The sequence below is a fragment of the Danio rerio genome, chromosome 23 (genome assembly GCF_052040795.2).
Source record: "Danio rerio strain M-AB ecotype USA chromosome 23, GRCz13ab, whole genome shotgun sequence".
Taxonomy (NCBI): domain Eukaryota; kingdom Metazoa; phylum Chordata; class Actinopteri; order Cypriniformes; family Danionidae; genus Danio; species Danio rerio.
In genome coordinates, this window is record NC_141043.1 from 24,975,015 (window position 1) to 24,988,619 (window position 13,605).

At 34.8% G+C, this 13,605-nt stretch overlaps 2 protein-coding genes across 4 annotated transcripts in view; both read right to left on the minus strand.

Moving 5' to 3' along the window:
- The window catches only part of ephb2a (eph receptor B2a), a 126,634-nt gene extending 124,267 nt beyond the window's left edge, over positions 1-2,367 (minus strand). For both annotated transcript variants that reach the window (XM_087307095.1, XM_087307096.1), the window contains exon 1: positions 2,212-2,367. In XM_087307095.1, the coding sequence (XP_087163221.1) occupies positions 2,212-2,311 (100 nt within the window). In that variant the 5' untranslated portion in view covers positions 2,312-2,367. The remainder of the gene's footprint in view (positions 1-2,211) is intronic.
- Positions 2,368-10,785: 8,418 nt separating this feature from the next.
- LOC137490208 (protein FAM13A) lies at positions 10,786-13,327 on the minus strand. 2 transcript variants are annotated; one of them, XM_087307126.1, is made up of 7 exons: positions 12,911-13,327; positions 12,412-12,529; positions 12,127-12,333; positions 11,862-12,039; positions 11,534-11,660; positions 11,356-11,429; positions 10,786-11,211 (listed from the first exon to the last, which is right to left on the minus strand). In XM_087307126.1, exons 1-7 carry the CDS (start codon positions 12,929-12,931, stop codon positions 11,040-11,042), a joined length of 897 nt encoding a protein of 298 aa, XP_087163252.1. In that variant the 5' UTR covers positions 12,932-13,327; the 3' UTR covers positions 10,786-11,039. The 2 variants fall into 2 exon arrangements, with proteins under 2 accessions (XP_087163252.1, XP_087163251.1); XM_087307125.1 differs by having other exon boundaries at positions 10,787-11,211; positions 11,356-11,432; positions 12,911-13,221.
- Between the last annotated feature and the right edge of the window lie 278 nt (positions 13,328-13,605).

Below are 13,605 nucleotides of genomic sequence, written 5' to 3' on the forward strand. Positions count from 1 at the left end.
ATGGTCAAACCACTTGCTCCAGAGACAAGTGTTTGCAAGATTTTACAGACAAAATTGAATAATATAAAAAAAATATATCAGTTTGCAACATTAAGCAGCAAATTAACCTGGTTTTAATGTCTAAAAATGAATGGAACTGAATGAAACCTGAAGTCTCAAGCCAAAAAGATTCTAATGGCTGCCCCTGTTTATATGCAGTGAATAAGGTGACTACTGTGGGAAAATTAATTGTAGAATTTCTTCCAAAATATAATTTAGAAAATTACATTTCTATTAAGTTACATTTTTTCAACCCAGGGTAGATTTATTTTAATTTATTTACACATTTATTATTTATCTAATATATATTTTTATTATGTATTGTATTTATTTGTGTTGATGTAAATTCAATTTACAATTATTATAATTATAAGGTATGAAAATTAATTAATAAGAATGTATTTTATTACAATAAGGTAGTTATTTATTTATCGTAATACAATATTTATTTTATGAATTACATTATTTTTATTTACATTAAAATTTCCACAGACCCCATAGTACTCCTTTGCAGTGCCCAATATAAACTCCAGTATAAAAACCCAGTTTTATATTATCACAACATTCTTCACTAGACATGGCATGATAACCGGTTTCGACGTTTACCACGATTTTGAAAAGTCAAGGTTTTAAAACTCTTATACAGTTCCTAAGGTATGTGAAAGTTTTTTTTATGTTTTTTTATGTGTTGTAAAGAAATGTGTTTTTGAAACTAATGAAGAGTACAGAAGTCAACAATTTATTAAAATTATTTAGCCTGACATTTTTACAGCTCCAAAATGTTAAAAATGTTTCCTAAAATAAAATACATTGCGTTTAATTGGGAAAAAGTTGTTGTTTTTACACAGATATTTCAAAAGAACAACATTTAGAGCAGTAATCACAATACTGCGAACCCATGATATTTTTATCCAAGGTTATCCTACAGTTAGAAACTTATACCGGCCCATGTCTGTTCTTCACACTAAATTAATAGATTTAATTATATCGCTATGGGAAAACATGAAAACTGTTAATCATGAACACGCATAGCAAAGAATAAGATGACGGCATTAACAATAAAATCATGCTTAAAAGAAATAAGTAAATATTGCCATGTTTGCCCTCCCATTTCTTGTAGCAACAGGTCCATCACCTCAACGATGACCAACTCCAGTATGTAATGGGAACTTCTAGAGCCACTCTGATTCATCCTATATACAGTATAATGACATAATTGACTTATAAATTCTCAGAGGATGTTATTTTTTGACTTATATTAAAAGCAATAAGAATTAATTATCTTGGAGTTTAAAAAGGGATTAAGTCTCTTGAATGATGAGGTGCAGATGCAGATCTACAGCTGAGGATTTGAGACAATGGCCCACGTGTAATAACAGACCGTTAGATGATAGACAAAAAAATGTACCATGAAAGTATTTTAAGATTATTTTAAAAAATATTGTATTATTCAAAGTTATTCTACAGCCTCAAAATCTAACTAGACACCTATTTTCAATGGCAATTGCCATATAAAATACCCCCACTGACGTCTATGCACTTGGGAGGTCACTGGGTTTATGTCTATGTTTTAACTCAACTGTACTGAAGATGTACCATTCTGTGAGACAGAAAGAGACGTGATAATGCTGCTTGAACAGACATCATTTTTTACACCCATGTGCAAATCAGTGTCTTGCTTTCTTCTGGGGAACACAAAAGATAATAGCATAAGCCTCAGTCACCATTCACTTTCATTGTGGAAAAAGTGCAATAAAGATGAATGGAACTGACTGGCTAACATCTTTTGTGTTACACAGAAAAAATCCATACATCTTTGGAATATATTCTAAATAAATAGAGACAGAATTTTTATTTTTACATTAACATTTAAACTTTTGCTATAAATGAACATTGTGTGCTGATTGTATAGACAACGTTTAACCAAGGGAAACCATATCAACTCATTTTTATCCACAGACAGTTGCAGTGCACCTGTTTTCGGTCCACTTTAATGGAAACGAAAGCCTTTAACTTAAAATAATATGACGGGACTGTAAAACAATATTATTCGCGGCTTTTACATATATTCATCTTCCTGTTTTGATTAATATCATCATTGTCACGAAGCGGTAAAAGTACAGTTACAGACATTTGAAAACACGCACGCTTGACACAGACACATGCTCTTACCTTCAACAGCCCACACAAGCCGTATTATCCACAACAAACGAATTATATCCATAATTGCCGTAAATTTAGGCATTTGACTGTAAAGACCCAGAATATTCATTGAAAACTTGTCCGGCGGGCCATCTGTGAACACACTATGATCACAAGCACTCGAATAAACCCCATCGGACTGGAAGAACTAAAGCAAGTTTGGACGAAACCAATGAAACGCAGACGAGGGGGCGGGAATGTGAGTATGACAATGATGCTCAAACACTAGTGTCTGCAAGATTATTATATTATATTATATTATATTATATTATATTATATTATATTATATTATATTATATTATATTATATTATATTATATTATATTATTATGCCTATTTACTTAAATTTAATATAAATAATTTAATCAATAGCAATACTTAAAATGAAACAATTTAACACAAATAGTTTAACAATAAAAAAACAAAGTTCTGTCATAATTTTATTTAATTATTATTAATAAAATATATTTTTAATCTACGTTAATATTCATGATTTCTCTAATATGCAATGATATACTGATTTAGGCAATCCTACAAATAAATGAAGGCACTTTAATTAAAGTAGCCTAAAACATATTTATTTAGAAATGTTATTTTAATAAAATAGTCGAACAATGGTCACAGACGAAAATAGAATATATTATTTACTTAATTATTTGTCTGTTACTCACTTGTTATTACTAACATATCATTATTATTTATTCAAGTCATTTATTATTTATAAAAATTTTTTAATGTTTACTTCGGGCATATTTACTATACAAGACATCAAACATTAGACGACTCTATTTAAGGATCATAGTGACCACAGCCCCCAAAATACTCATTTAAATCTTTGTTTTTTAACATTAACCTTCAAACCAGCTATTAACAATTTGTCAGCAAGACGTTTATAATAATTTTAAATAATATTTAGTATGATAATCTTTGATATATTTTAATATCAGAATAAGTAGTTATAGTTACTATGTTATTTAATTATTATTATAGCTGAAGTCACAATTATTAGCCCCCCTTTGAATTTTTATTTCTTTTTAAAATATTTCCAAAATGATGTTTAACAGAGCAGGGAAATTTTGACAGTATGTCTGAATATTTGTTCTTCTGGAGAAAGTCTTATTTGTTTTCTTTTGGCTGGAATAAAAGTAAATTTACTTTTTAAAACCATTTTAAAGTCAAAATTATTAGCCCCTTTAAGCTATATTTGTTTTCGAGAGTCTACAGAACAAACCATCGTTATACAATAACTTGCCTAATTACCCTATGCCCAATTAACCTAATGAACTTAGTTAAACCGTTAAATGTCACTTCAAGCTGTATAGAAGTGTCTTGAAAAATATCTAGTCAAATATTATTTACTGTCATCATGGGAAAGATAAAATAAATGAGTTATTAGAAATGATAAACTATTATATTCAGAAATGTGCTGAAACAATTTCTCCTTTAAAAAATAAACAGGGGGGCTAATAATTCTGACTTCAACTGTGATTTTGTTAGATTGAATGAAGACTGAATATTTTTCTGCCCATATCTTGAAATTTTTATTTTAACAAAAGAGTTATTGCACTGGGTCATGGTTGTATTTGACTTAAAATGAGCCTTGCCCTTCACAACAACAACAACAAAATACTTTTAATACATGAAATATTATTTAATTATTATTAAATACATTTGTTACACTAAATGAAGGCTAAATATTTTTCTGCCCATATATACCTTGATAATTTATTTTAAACAAACGTTATTGGAAACATTAAAAGCAGCACTTTACTTGCATTTAATGTTTCTCTCTGTAAAATAGGTTTTTGACTCACACACACACACACACACACACACACCAAGTAGCTAATTTACACAGGAATCGCCTATTTAAGGATCAATAACATTATTTATTTGAAAATGTTATATGTTACATCAACAGTGCCCCCTGGAGTATGGGGGAAATAAATGTTGTGTGTTTTATCTGTGCAGAAGGGTGAACTGATAATGTGATGCGGGTGATCGTCTATCAAATAGTTCCCTGATCCCCTGAGTCACTTGCAGTTTTCTTGTTGTGAGGATTACAGAGCTGACAGATCACACAGGGGGCTGGTGTGAAGAAGACAAATGGCCTCGCTTCTCAACACCACTGCTCGTGATCTTTGACTCCCATGTGAGAAGCTCCATGTGGCGCTTCAGCTCTCATGCACTGATGTTGGTTGTATTTTCTGTGGATCATTATATAGATCCTACATCATGGAGCTATTAGTACAATTACCTTTCAACATTTCTTTTCTACCCTTTATCAGTATGCATAATTGCGATATTTTTATGTTTTGTTTAAATTTTGCAAACAAACTGTGGAATTTAACATACTGTAGAGAATTGTTCATACAGTATACACTGCATGCACAATACAAATAGACATAATAACAAATATTAGAAGACTAGTTTTTGCTTGATAAAATGTGTCCTCTCCTGTTACTATTCTGGTGTTAGAATCTATTGAAAGATGATTTATTGCATGAGTGAACTATTCATTCATGTATTTTCTTTTCGGCTTAGTCCCTTTTATAAATCCAGGGTCGCCACAGCGGAATGAACTGCGAGCTTATCCAGCACATTTTACGCAGTGGATGCCTTTTTAACTGCAACCCATCTCTGGGAAACATCCACACCCACTCATATACTCCGGACAATTTAGCCTAGCCAATTCACCTGTACTGCATGTCTTTGGACTGTGGGAGAAACCGGACTACCCGGAGGAAACCCAAGCGAACGTGGGGAGAGCATGCAAAATCCACACAGAAACGCCAACTGACCCAGCCGAGGCTCAAACCAGCGACCTTCTTGCTGTGAGGCGACAGCACTACCTACTGCGCCACTGCGTCACTTCATGAGTGAACTATCCGAATTAATTAGACGGTTTCATTTTCATTACTAATTAATTAATTAATTTAATGGAAAATTTCAGATTAGTATCAAATTAAATATTTAAACAATTTGCATGGATGGATGGAAGAACAGGTGGATGGATGAACGGGTAGGTAGATGGTTGAGAGGATGGATGGAAGGATGGATGCATAGTTGGGTGAATGGATGGATAGATGGGAGGATGGATGGGTGAAAGAATGGTTAGGTGGATGGATGGATGGATGGATGGTTGGGAGGATGGATTAAAGGATTGAAGGATGGATGGATGGTTGGAAGAATAAATGGTTGGGAGGATGGATGGTTGGGTGGATGGATGGATGAACAGGTGGATGGAAGGTTGGGAGAGTTGATGGTTGGGTGGATGGATGCATTGTTGGGTGGATGGATGGATAAATGTATAGATGGTGAATAGATGGTAGGGTGGATGGATGGATGGATGGATGGATGGATGGATGGAATGATCGATGAATGAACAGGTGAATGGATGAACAGGGGGTGAATGGTCGAGAGAATGGATGGATGGATGGATGGATGGATGGATGGATGGATGGATGGATGGATGGATGCAAGAATGAATGGTTGAGAGGATGGACGGTTGGTTGGTTGGGTGGGTGGAAGGATGAAGAGGTGGGTGGATGGTTGGAAGGGTGGTTGGATGGATAATTGGGAGGATGGATGGATGGATGGATGGATGGATGGATGGATGGATGGATGGATGGATGGATGGATGGATGGATGGATGGATGGATGGATGGATGGATGGATGGATGGGTAGGTGGATGGTTAAGATGATGGATGGATGGATAGTTGGGAGGATGGATGGATGACTGGATGGATGAATCAATGGTTAAGTGAATAGACGGATGGATGGCTGGGTGGATGGATAAATGGACGGATAAGTGAATGGATGGATGGATTACTGTCAAAACCATGATTGTTAGGGTTACCCCATTTAATAACAACGACCACGTTTGTTGGTTTTTATCTGTAGTCAAACCAGTTTTTCTATGAAATATTCAATTTGGCATTTTCTCTGACAAGCACATGTGAGACTAGCATTGAATCCAAACATTCATTCATCTTCCTACTAGATAGCATAGGTCAGGGGTCACCAAACCTGTTCCTGGAGGGCCATTGTGCTGCAGATTTTAGCTCCAACCCTAATCAAACACACATGAACAACCTGATGAAGGTCTTACTAGGTATACTTGAAACAACCAGGCAGGTGTGTTGAGGCAAGTTGGAGCTAAACCCTGCATGGACACCGGCCCTCCAGGACCGAGATTGGTGACCCCTGGTATAGGTGAAAAAGTTCTTTTTGTCCAGTAGGCAAGAAGCATCCAGCCTACTCTCTATTTCCAGTGAGATTAAAAAGTGCACATTTGATAAACACTTTTCTCTCCCATGAGGCCACAGAGGATTTGTGAATGAAAGTGAAGCAACATAAATACCATAGGTCATGAGATAATGACAGCATGGCAGATGTAGCATGTCAGGCTTTCAGTCACTCACACAAAAATAAAGCAGACTGTTTTAATAGTAGTGAAGTTTGTTTCAACCCAAATGTAGCATATAGCATTTATCTATTACATTTCAAACTCTGCAGTTTTCTTAATGTTGATTTTGTTTAGCAAATTGCATTGGGTCATAGCTTTATTTGTTTCACATCAGAAAAGTTTTACCTTTAATACATGAAGGAAACACATATAGATTAAGTAAATAATCTGTATATTGCTAACATATAGAAATCATTTAAACCATAGAATTTTACATGAACATCTGCTAGTATCTACAAACAAACAACCAAGGCTGAAAATCATAATGACTTGATAAAATCAAAACATGATCATACACACTTCTGCAGGAAAAAAATCTCCAAACGGTGCGAAACAGAACAGTTAGTAAGAGCAGAAGAGGGCGAGACCACAGGACGGGGAGAGACGGAGAGAGTCGGGGAAAGAGAGGGAGGAAATAGAGCAGAAGAATATGGATGTGACATAAAGGAATCTAGGATAATTCAGCCTCAAGAAGAGTGAGGACTGCAAAACGGCAGACTGGAGAATCCAGGGGTCGTTTCCATGGCAACCTTTGCCCAGGGAGATTGGCGACCCTCCTGTCTACTAATGCTAGCAGAGCGCAGATTGTAGGTCACATATGGCACCAACAACCCAATCAGGTTTAATCTGTCTTGACTTGTGGGTCATGAATTGAACCATGAAACTGGTTTTTACTCTGCCTCACATCACTGACTGTTATGTATAGATTTATATCATTTGTGTTAATATGAGATTGTGAAAGATTGTGTTAAGCTAACAAGGGCTGTAGTGGTTATTCTCACATTTTAATAGGGCTGTTGGGTTTGTTTTTAACAGGAGAACAAAAAGATCCTTGTGAATGCTAAAATAGATACACAAGAGCGCAGTGACATCATATGGCTGCACTCTATAATTACAGCTATAATACTGAAAAATAATTGACTTTTTTTGTCCTAAATGGTGACTAATTTGTTTATATTACTTAATAATTTTAATTAGTCACATCTCAACACCTTTTTTGTTGTATTTTAATTTCACTCAAAAAATGGAGAGTTATGGTAAATCAGTAAGTCATTTCAATGTTTTTACATTAATTAAATTCAGTACAAATATTATATGTATTAAATATATTCATTCATTTGATAAATATATTAAATTAATTAGTTGTTTAATGTATATAAAAGTATATTTCATTGTTTATTCATGCATGTTCCTTCAGCTTAGTCCCTATAATAATCAGGAATGAACCGCCATCTTTTCAAGCATATGTTATACACAGCGGATGCTCTTAGCTGCAACCCACTGAGAAACACACTCATTTACACACATATATTATGGCCAATTTAGCTTATTAAGTTCACATATAGCACATGTGTTTGGACTGAGGTGAAAACCAGAGCACCTGAAGAAAACCTGCACGCCAATAATCGGGAGCAGGGGCAGATTTTGTAAAAAAAAATAAAAAATAAAATAAAAGTAAAACATCCTTTCTACTTTTATTTAATTTTTTTTATATCACTCAGTCTCCTTTACAATATTTGAAATTAATCCAATCTCTACATTTTAAAGGATTAGTTTTCCTAAAATGAATTTATATATGTATATATATATATAAACAGGGTTAAATTAAAGACTTTTAATAAAGACATTTTTAAGACCATTATTGATTAAATTTTCTTAAATACCTAGGGCTAAGGAATTTTTTAAATGGCCCAGATGGAAAAGATTTTAATTTGCCCTAATAAAAAATATAATAATTTAATACATTTGATAATACAATAATAAATTAATAATAAAAAATAAAATATTTTAGATATTTTTTAGCAAAATATTTTAAATATTGTGTAAAAACAAGCAAGCTCTATCTGTATCCATACACTTTTTTCCCAATATAAACTTTCTTTAAAATAAAAAAATAAAATAAATAAAATAAAAACTGTAATAAAATTAATCTATGCACAACAATCTGTGCAGGTCGGTGTCCTCAGCAGTAAATACATGGAGCACTTTTAAACAAATGTTATCGTAAGGAAAATAATTAAACCATTAGGATTAATTAAATTGAATTGCCTCACAGCAAGAAGGTCGCTGTGTCGCTGACTCGAACCTCGGCTCAGTTGGCGTTTCTGTGTGGAGTTTGCATGTTCTCTCTGCGTGGGTTTCCTCCGGGTGCTACGGTTTCCCTCACAGTCCAAAGACATGCAGTACAGGTGAATTGGGTAGGCTAAATTATCCTTAGTGTATGAGTGTGTGTGTGGATGTTTCCCAGAGATGGGTTGCGGCTGGAAGGGCATCTGCTGCGTAAAAACTTGCTGGATAAGTTGGCGGTTCATTCCGCTGTGGCGACCCTGTATTAATAAAGGGACTAGCCGACAAGAAAATGAATGAATGAATTATAAATTGAATTAAAAGTGGCCTTTTTAATTAAAAGTGTAAAGTTTTATTGAGATGATTGTAAGTGATTGTATGGGTTTTGGCCAGATTGGGTAGAATTACATGAACAATGGAAAATTAAAACCTGTTAAAGACTTTTAAGGCCTATAATTTGGATTTTGAGATTTAAGACATTTTAAGACTTTATAAGACCCAGCAGAAACCCTGATAAAGTATTAAAGTGTTTAAAGTTCTGCAAGACCAAAGATGATATTCAGTTTTAATGACTTAACTCTGAATTCTGAATCTAACCAAGCTCAAACAAGGTCAGTGACCCTTGCTCTAACCTCTCCCGTGAGAACACAGACCCACAAAATGCTCTTTTGTGAGTGTAGAAACAAACATGACACCCCACTGTGCCATTATGATGGCTTCTGATAGCAACACACTCTGATACAGGTCTGGCTTTCTAATCCTGCTGCTCTAAATTGGAAAAATTGACCTTGCTTGCAGAGGTGACTCGAATTTGCTTTCTTTGACATTTCCAGGACTTAACAGAGTTTCCTGTGAAGATGAGCAAGGCCTGGAGGATGAGCGTATATTTCATGAGTAATTTAATATCTGGAGCATGCACATGGTCCTCTGTAAATTAAGTCCTAAAAAATAACTGGGCTGTATCAGTTGACAGCATATCTTCAATATTGGTGAAGTCATTAAGGTGTAGATTTTAAGGTGTAAAATATACATATTTTAACAAAGGTATCATATGGCCAAAGAGAGCACCATCACTCTTTCTACAAGCACCCTCAGTATTTTAACTCTGGAACTGGCCTTGCTTTATCAAACATTAAATTTGTCCTCTTTGCCTTACAAAATTTAGCAAATTATCATTTAGTACATTAAAGGTGAATGAATATTTATTAGTGTATTGATTGCAATTTTTATAACCACACCTTTACAAATATGCTGTTTTTAACATTAAATACACATTTACATACAGTACCTAGAAAAAATACATAAAATACTAAGTATTAGTAAAATTAAAATAATTAAAATAATAATTATATTAAATGAAAAGCTAATTGTTTAATGTATATAAAATATATTTAATTGTTAAAAATATATTAAACTTAGCAATAAATTCAAATGTAAATATCTATATTTCTAGATTATACATTTACATGTCATTTGAAATTGAAAAAAATATCTATACAAAGCATGATATATATGTTTTTAACAATCTGCACATTAAATCTCTGAGAATAATTGACAGTGTCTCTCGTGTTACTCACTGTATTTGAGGTAGTGGTAGCCATTTAAGTTTACAATAGGATGTTTTAGAATTTATTATATATTTCATTGACCTTTTGATGTGTAATTTAAATAAACACACTAATAAATGTTGTTAACTGTGCTACAATGTGTCTTTGTGTACAAACCAATCCCATGGCAAAGGTGACTAAGAACTTGAAAAGGTAGAAAAAATGCATCAAAATATTAAAAGATAAAAACGTTAAGTTTGCGCACTTAGTATGCAGTAAGTTACTGTTAACTTGTTGTATTTATAGTGTTATGTGAGTAAAGTTCTGATGTTAACTATTTTGTAATACATGTTTAATTTGTTGTGAATGTATTGAAAGATGTTAACATTTGAGTGCAGAAAAATGAACAACTTACAACATAACTTAACACAAAAGATATCAAAAAAGGAGAGAGACACTTATTGAATGAAGATGACAAGTTTTATTTCAATCAGCTTCAGAGTCAGAATCAGCATCTGCTTTGTCTTCACAATGATATCGTCTGTGGTGACCCTTACCATGCCTCATCGTCTGTGGTGACCCTCACCATCCCTCATCATCTGTGGTGACCCTCACCAACCCTTATCATCTGTGGTGACCCTCACCAACCCTGTGTCTTTGGTCACCCTCACCAACCCTTCACCAGCCCCGTTGTTTTCTGGTGACCTCACCAGCCCTCACTCTCTTCCAGTAACTCTCACTGTCTGTTGCGACTGCTGTAGACCATCTCCAGCCACATAGGGTTCTTCAACCACTTCCACTTCGCCAGTGCATGAGCCAAACTTTCTCCAAAAATTTGTTATTCTTCGTCTTAGATGCCCAAGTCGTCCAATTTTTGGTGACTTTGATCTTTCAAAGACAGACACATCACAAGCATGAATATGGATGACTTGCAAGCACTCCACAATATGTCAATTACCAAAAACAATTTGTGGGAGTTTGTGATCTGACCAGCATCAGTCTGCTGTGCGTGTTTGTGTTTAACATCTATACCTGGTCTCTGTGAGAGGCAGCTGCTTGACACACTCAATAGTGGAGTCTCCTCCCGCCTCAAACACATTGACAGCCTCCTCAAACACAAAAATACATCTCTAAGTGTCTCAGAAACCAAAATTATTATCCATCATCGTTTTCAAAACTCATATGTCATCAATTGAAAGTAAATACTCACTGGTGAGTTGCTGGCAGATTTATAAGTGTACATGTTGGGAAGTAGATGTTTCAGGTTGTCCAGCATGTACTCAGTAAAGCTGATCCACATCTCCTGCTCCTCAAGCATTGTGGGGCCTTGAGGAACACTGCACACGCAGATAACCAAACATGTCACATTAATAAATGCACCAGACATCTTACTTTTTTGATTGACAGCTCTATCAGACCGCTCTGTCATTTCAGATCTTAAATATTGGGGCATGTAAGACCCTTCAGTCCAGAACATATGTCTAATGTGCTCTGAAGTACACACAACATCAGCTGAATACAGATTTACAAACACTTACTGAAAGATGATTGGACCAAACACTAAGGACAGGTTGGTGGTGCTCATTCTGTTGACACCTCTTTCAGAAGCCACATGGGACAGGAAGAAAACCAAATAGCAGAGAAGGTTAAAATTTTCCTCTGGAAGGCTGTCCAGGATTTTCTTCACTGCTCGGTGACGTTTGCTCAGTTTGAACACTGCAAGATAACATATTTAAAGAATTCAAGAATTTGATAGAGCAAGTACATTAAATGTTCACTAATCAGCATTTGTACTTCACTTACTCCTGAACACCTCCAGCAGCTTGATCATGAGTGGTGCTGGAATAAGACCACCGGGAAGCACTCTGAGGAAATGCTTTAAAACAGAGGCTGAGGAATGAATATCCTCAATGTTCAGCTCTGGAAAGCCTCCACGATCAAAGCATTTCCTTAGCTCATATTGGCGCAATATTGCACCATCAACCCTGAACAGGCCACTTGTACTGAGGCCTAAACACAAACACATATTTTACAAATACAGTCTCATAGTAAGTGACTTGGAAACACTTTCAAACACACAGTGCTCACCATGCTTCTCCAGGAAGCCCACTAAATGTGTGAGGAGCAAAGGGAGACCCTGCCTCATCTGACCGGTCTTCCTTAGATGAGATAAGGGCACACCAAACACCTTGCTAGGTGTTTCCTCCTGCACAAGAAAGAGGGTTACAAATGAGAAATAGTGGTCATACACAGCTGGCTAATAAATATGTATGTTAGTAACTTTAAGTGTATGAGGAAACATAAAATGTATTATTTTTCTCCACACACACACACACACACACACACACACACACACACACACACACACACACACACACACACACACACACACACACACACACACACACACACACACACACACACACACACCCACACTTACAGGGCAAGTCATGCTAATGTAATAATAATAATAATAATGAAGACAATAGATTGATAATTTTAATATTTTTAATACAAATTCTTTACTGAACAGTTAACATTTGTGAATTCACTATTAGGTCTATATGTGTGCAAATCAAATACTTACACACACTGATAAAACTCCCATTGTGGGGGTTTTGCCGAGTATGAACCAGTCCGAGGGGTGTCCGAAGCCGTTTGTCAAATACAGAAAAGGGTCGTTACCGGGAATCCAAAACCGAGTGAAACGCAAATCCAAAGCCGTAGTCGAAGTCCGAAAAAGTGTCAAAACCGAGAATCAATAACCGTAATCAATAGCAAAAATCGCAAACCGCACAAACACCACTAACCAACAAACGCCTGAACACCCAACAAAGAATTTTAATAAAGAATGCTCATATAAACCTGCCGCGGCTCCCACGTCATTATAGCGCGTTCTAAATAGAATCCGAGAAATTTGTTATGTTTTAAAAACTGCACATACAAGTTAAGCTAAAACACACTAATGATGAAAGGCAAACGAAAAGATTTAGTTAATAAAAATTTAAACAAACAGCTTATAGTTTTCTCATATAAAGTTAAAGTCGCCAGAATGTCCAACATATATTTTATTTGTGGCAGATTTATTTACCACAACTAGAAAAATAACATATATTCACGTAAACACAGTTTACAAGGCTGAACAAAATATAAAAAAGCTAAAAATAAATAATATAGTAATCTTTAAGATCATTTTATAATTTATGTAATTAAGTTTTTAAATGTAGGCCTATTGTTTAAATATAATATCAACATAACATCTTCAAATGAAATAATGTTAAC

What these genes read in the sequence shown, in the direction of transcription:
- LOC137490208 (XM_087307125.1), bottom strand. Translation starts at nt 12,931, where the DNA reads ATGGGAGTTTTATCAGTGTGT. An exon ending in GCTGCTGGAGGTGTTCAGGA is followed by an intron (nt 12,040 to 12,126) that starts GTAAGTGAAGTA and finishes GTTATCTTGCAG; the next exon opens with TGTTCAAACTGAGCAAACGT. An exon ending in AATCTGCCAGCAACTCACCA is followed by an intron (nt 11,433 to 11,533) that starts GTGAGTATTTAC and finishes TTTGTGTTTGAG; the next exon opens with GAGGCTGTCAATGTGTTTGA.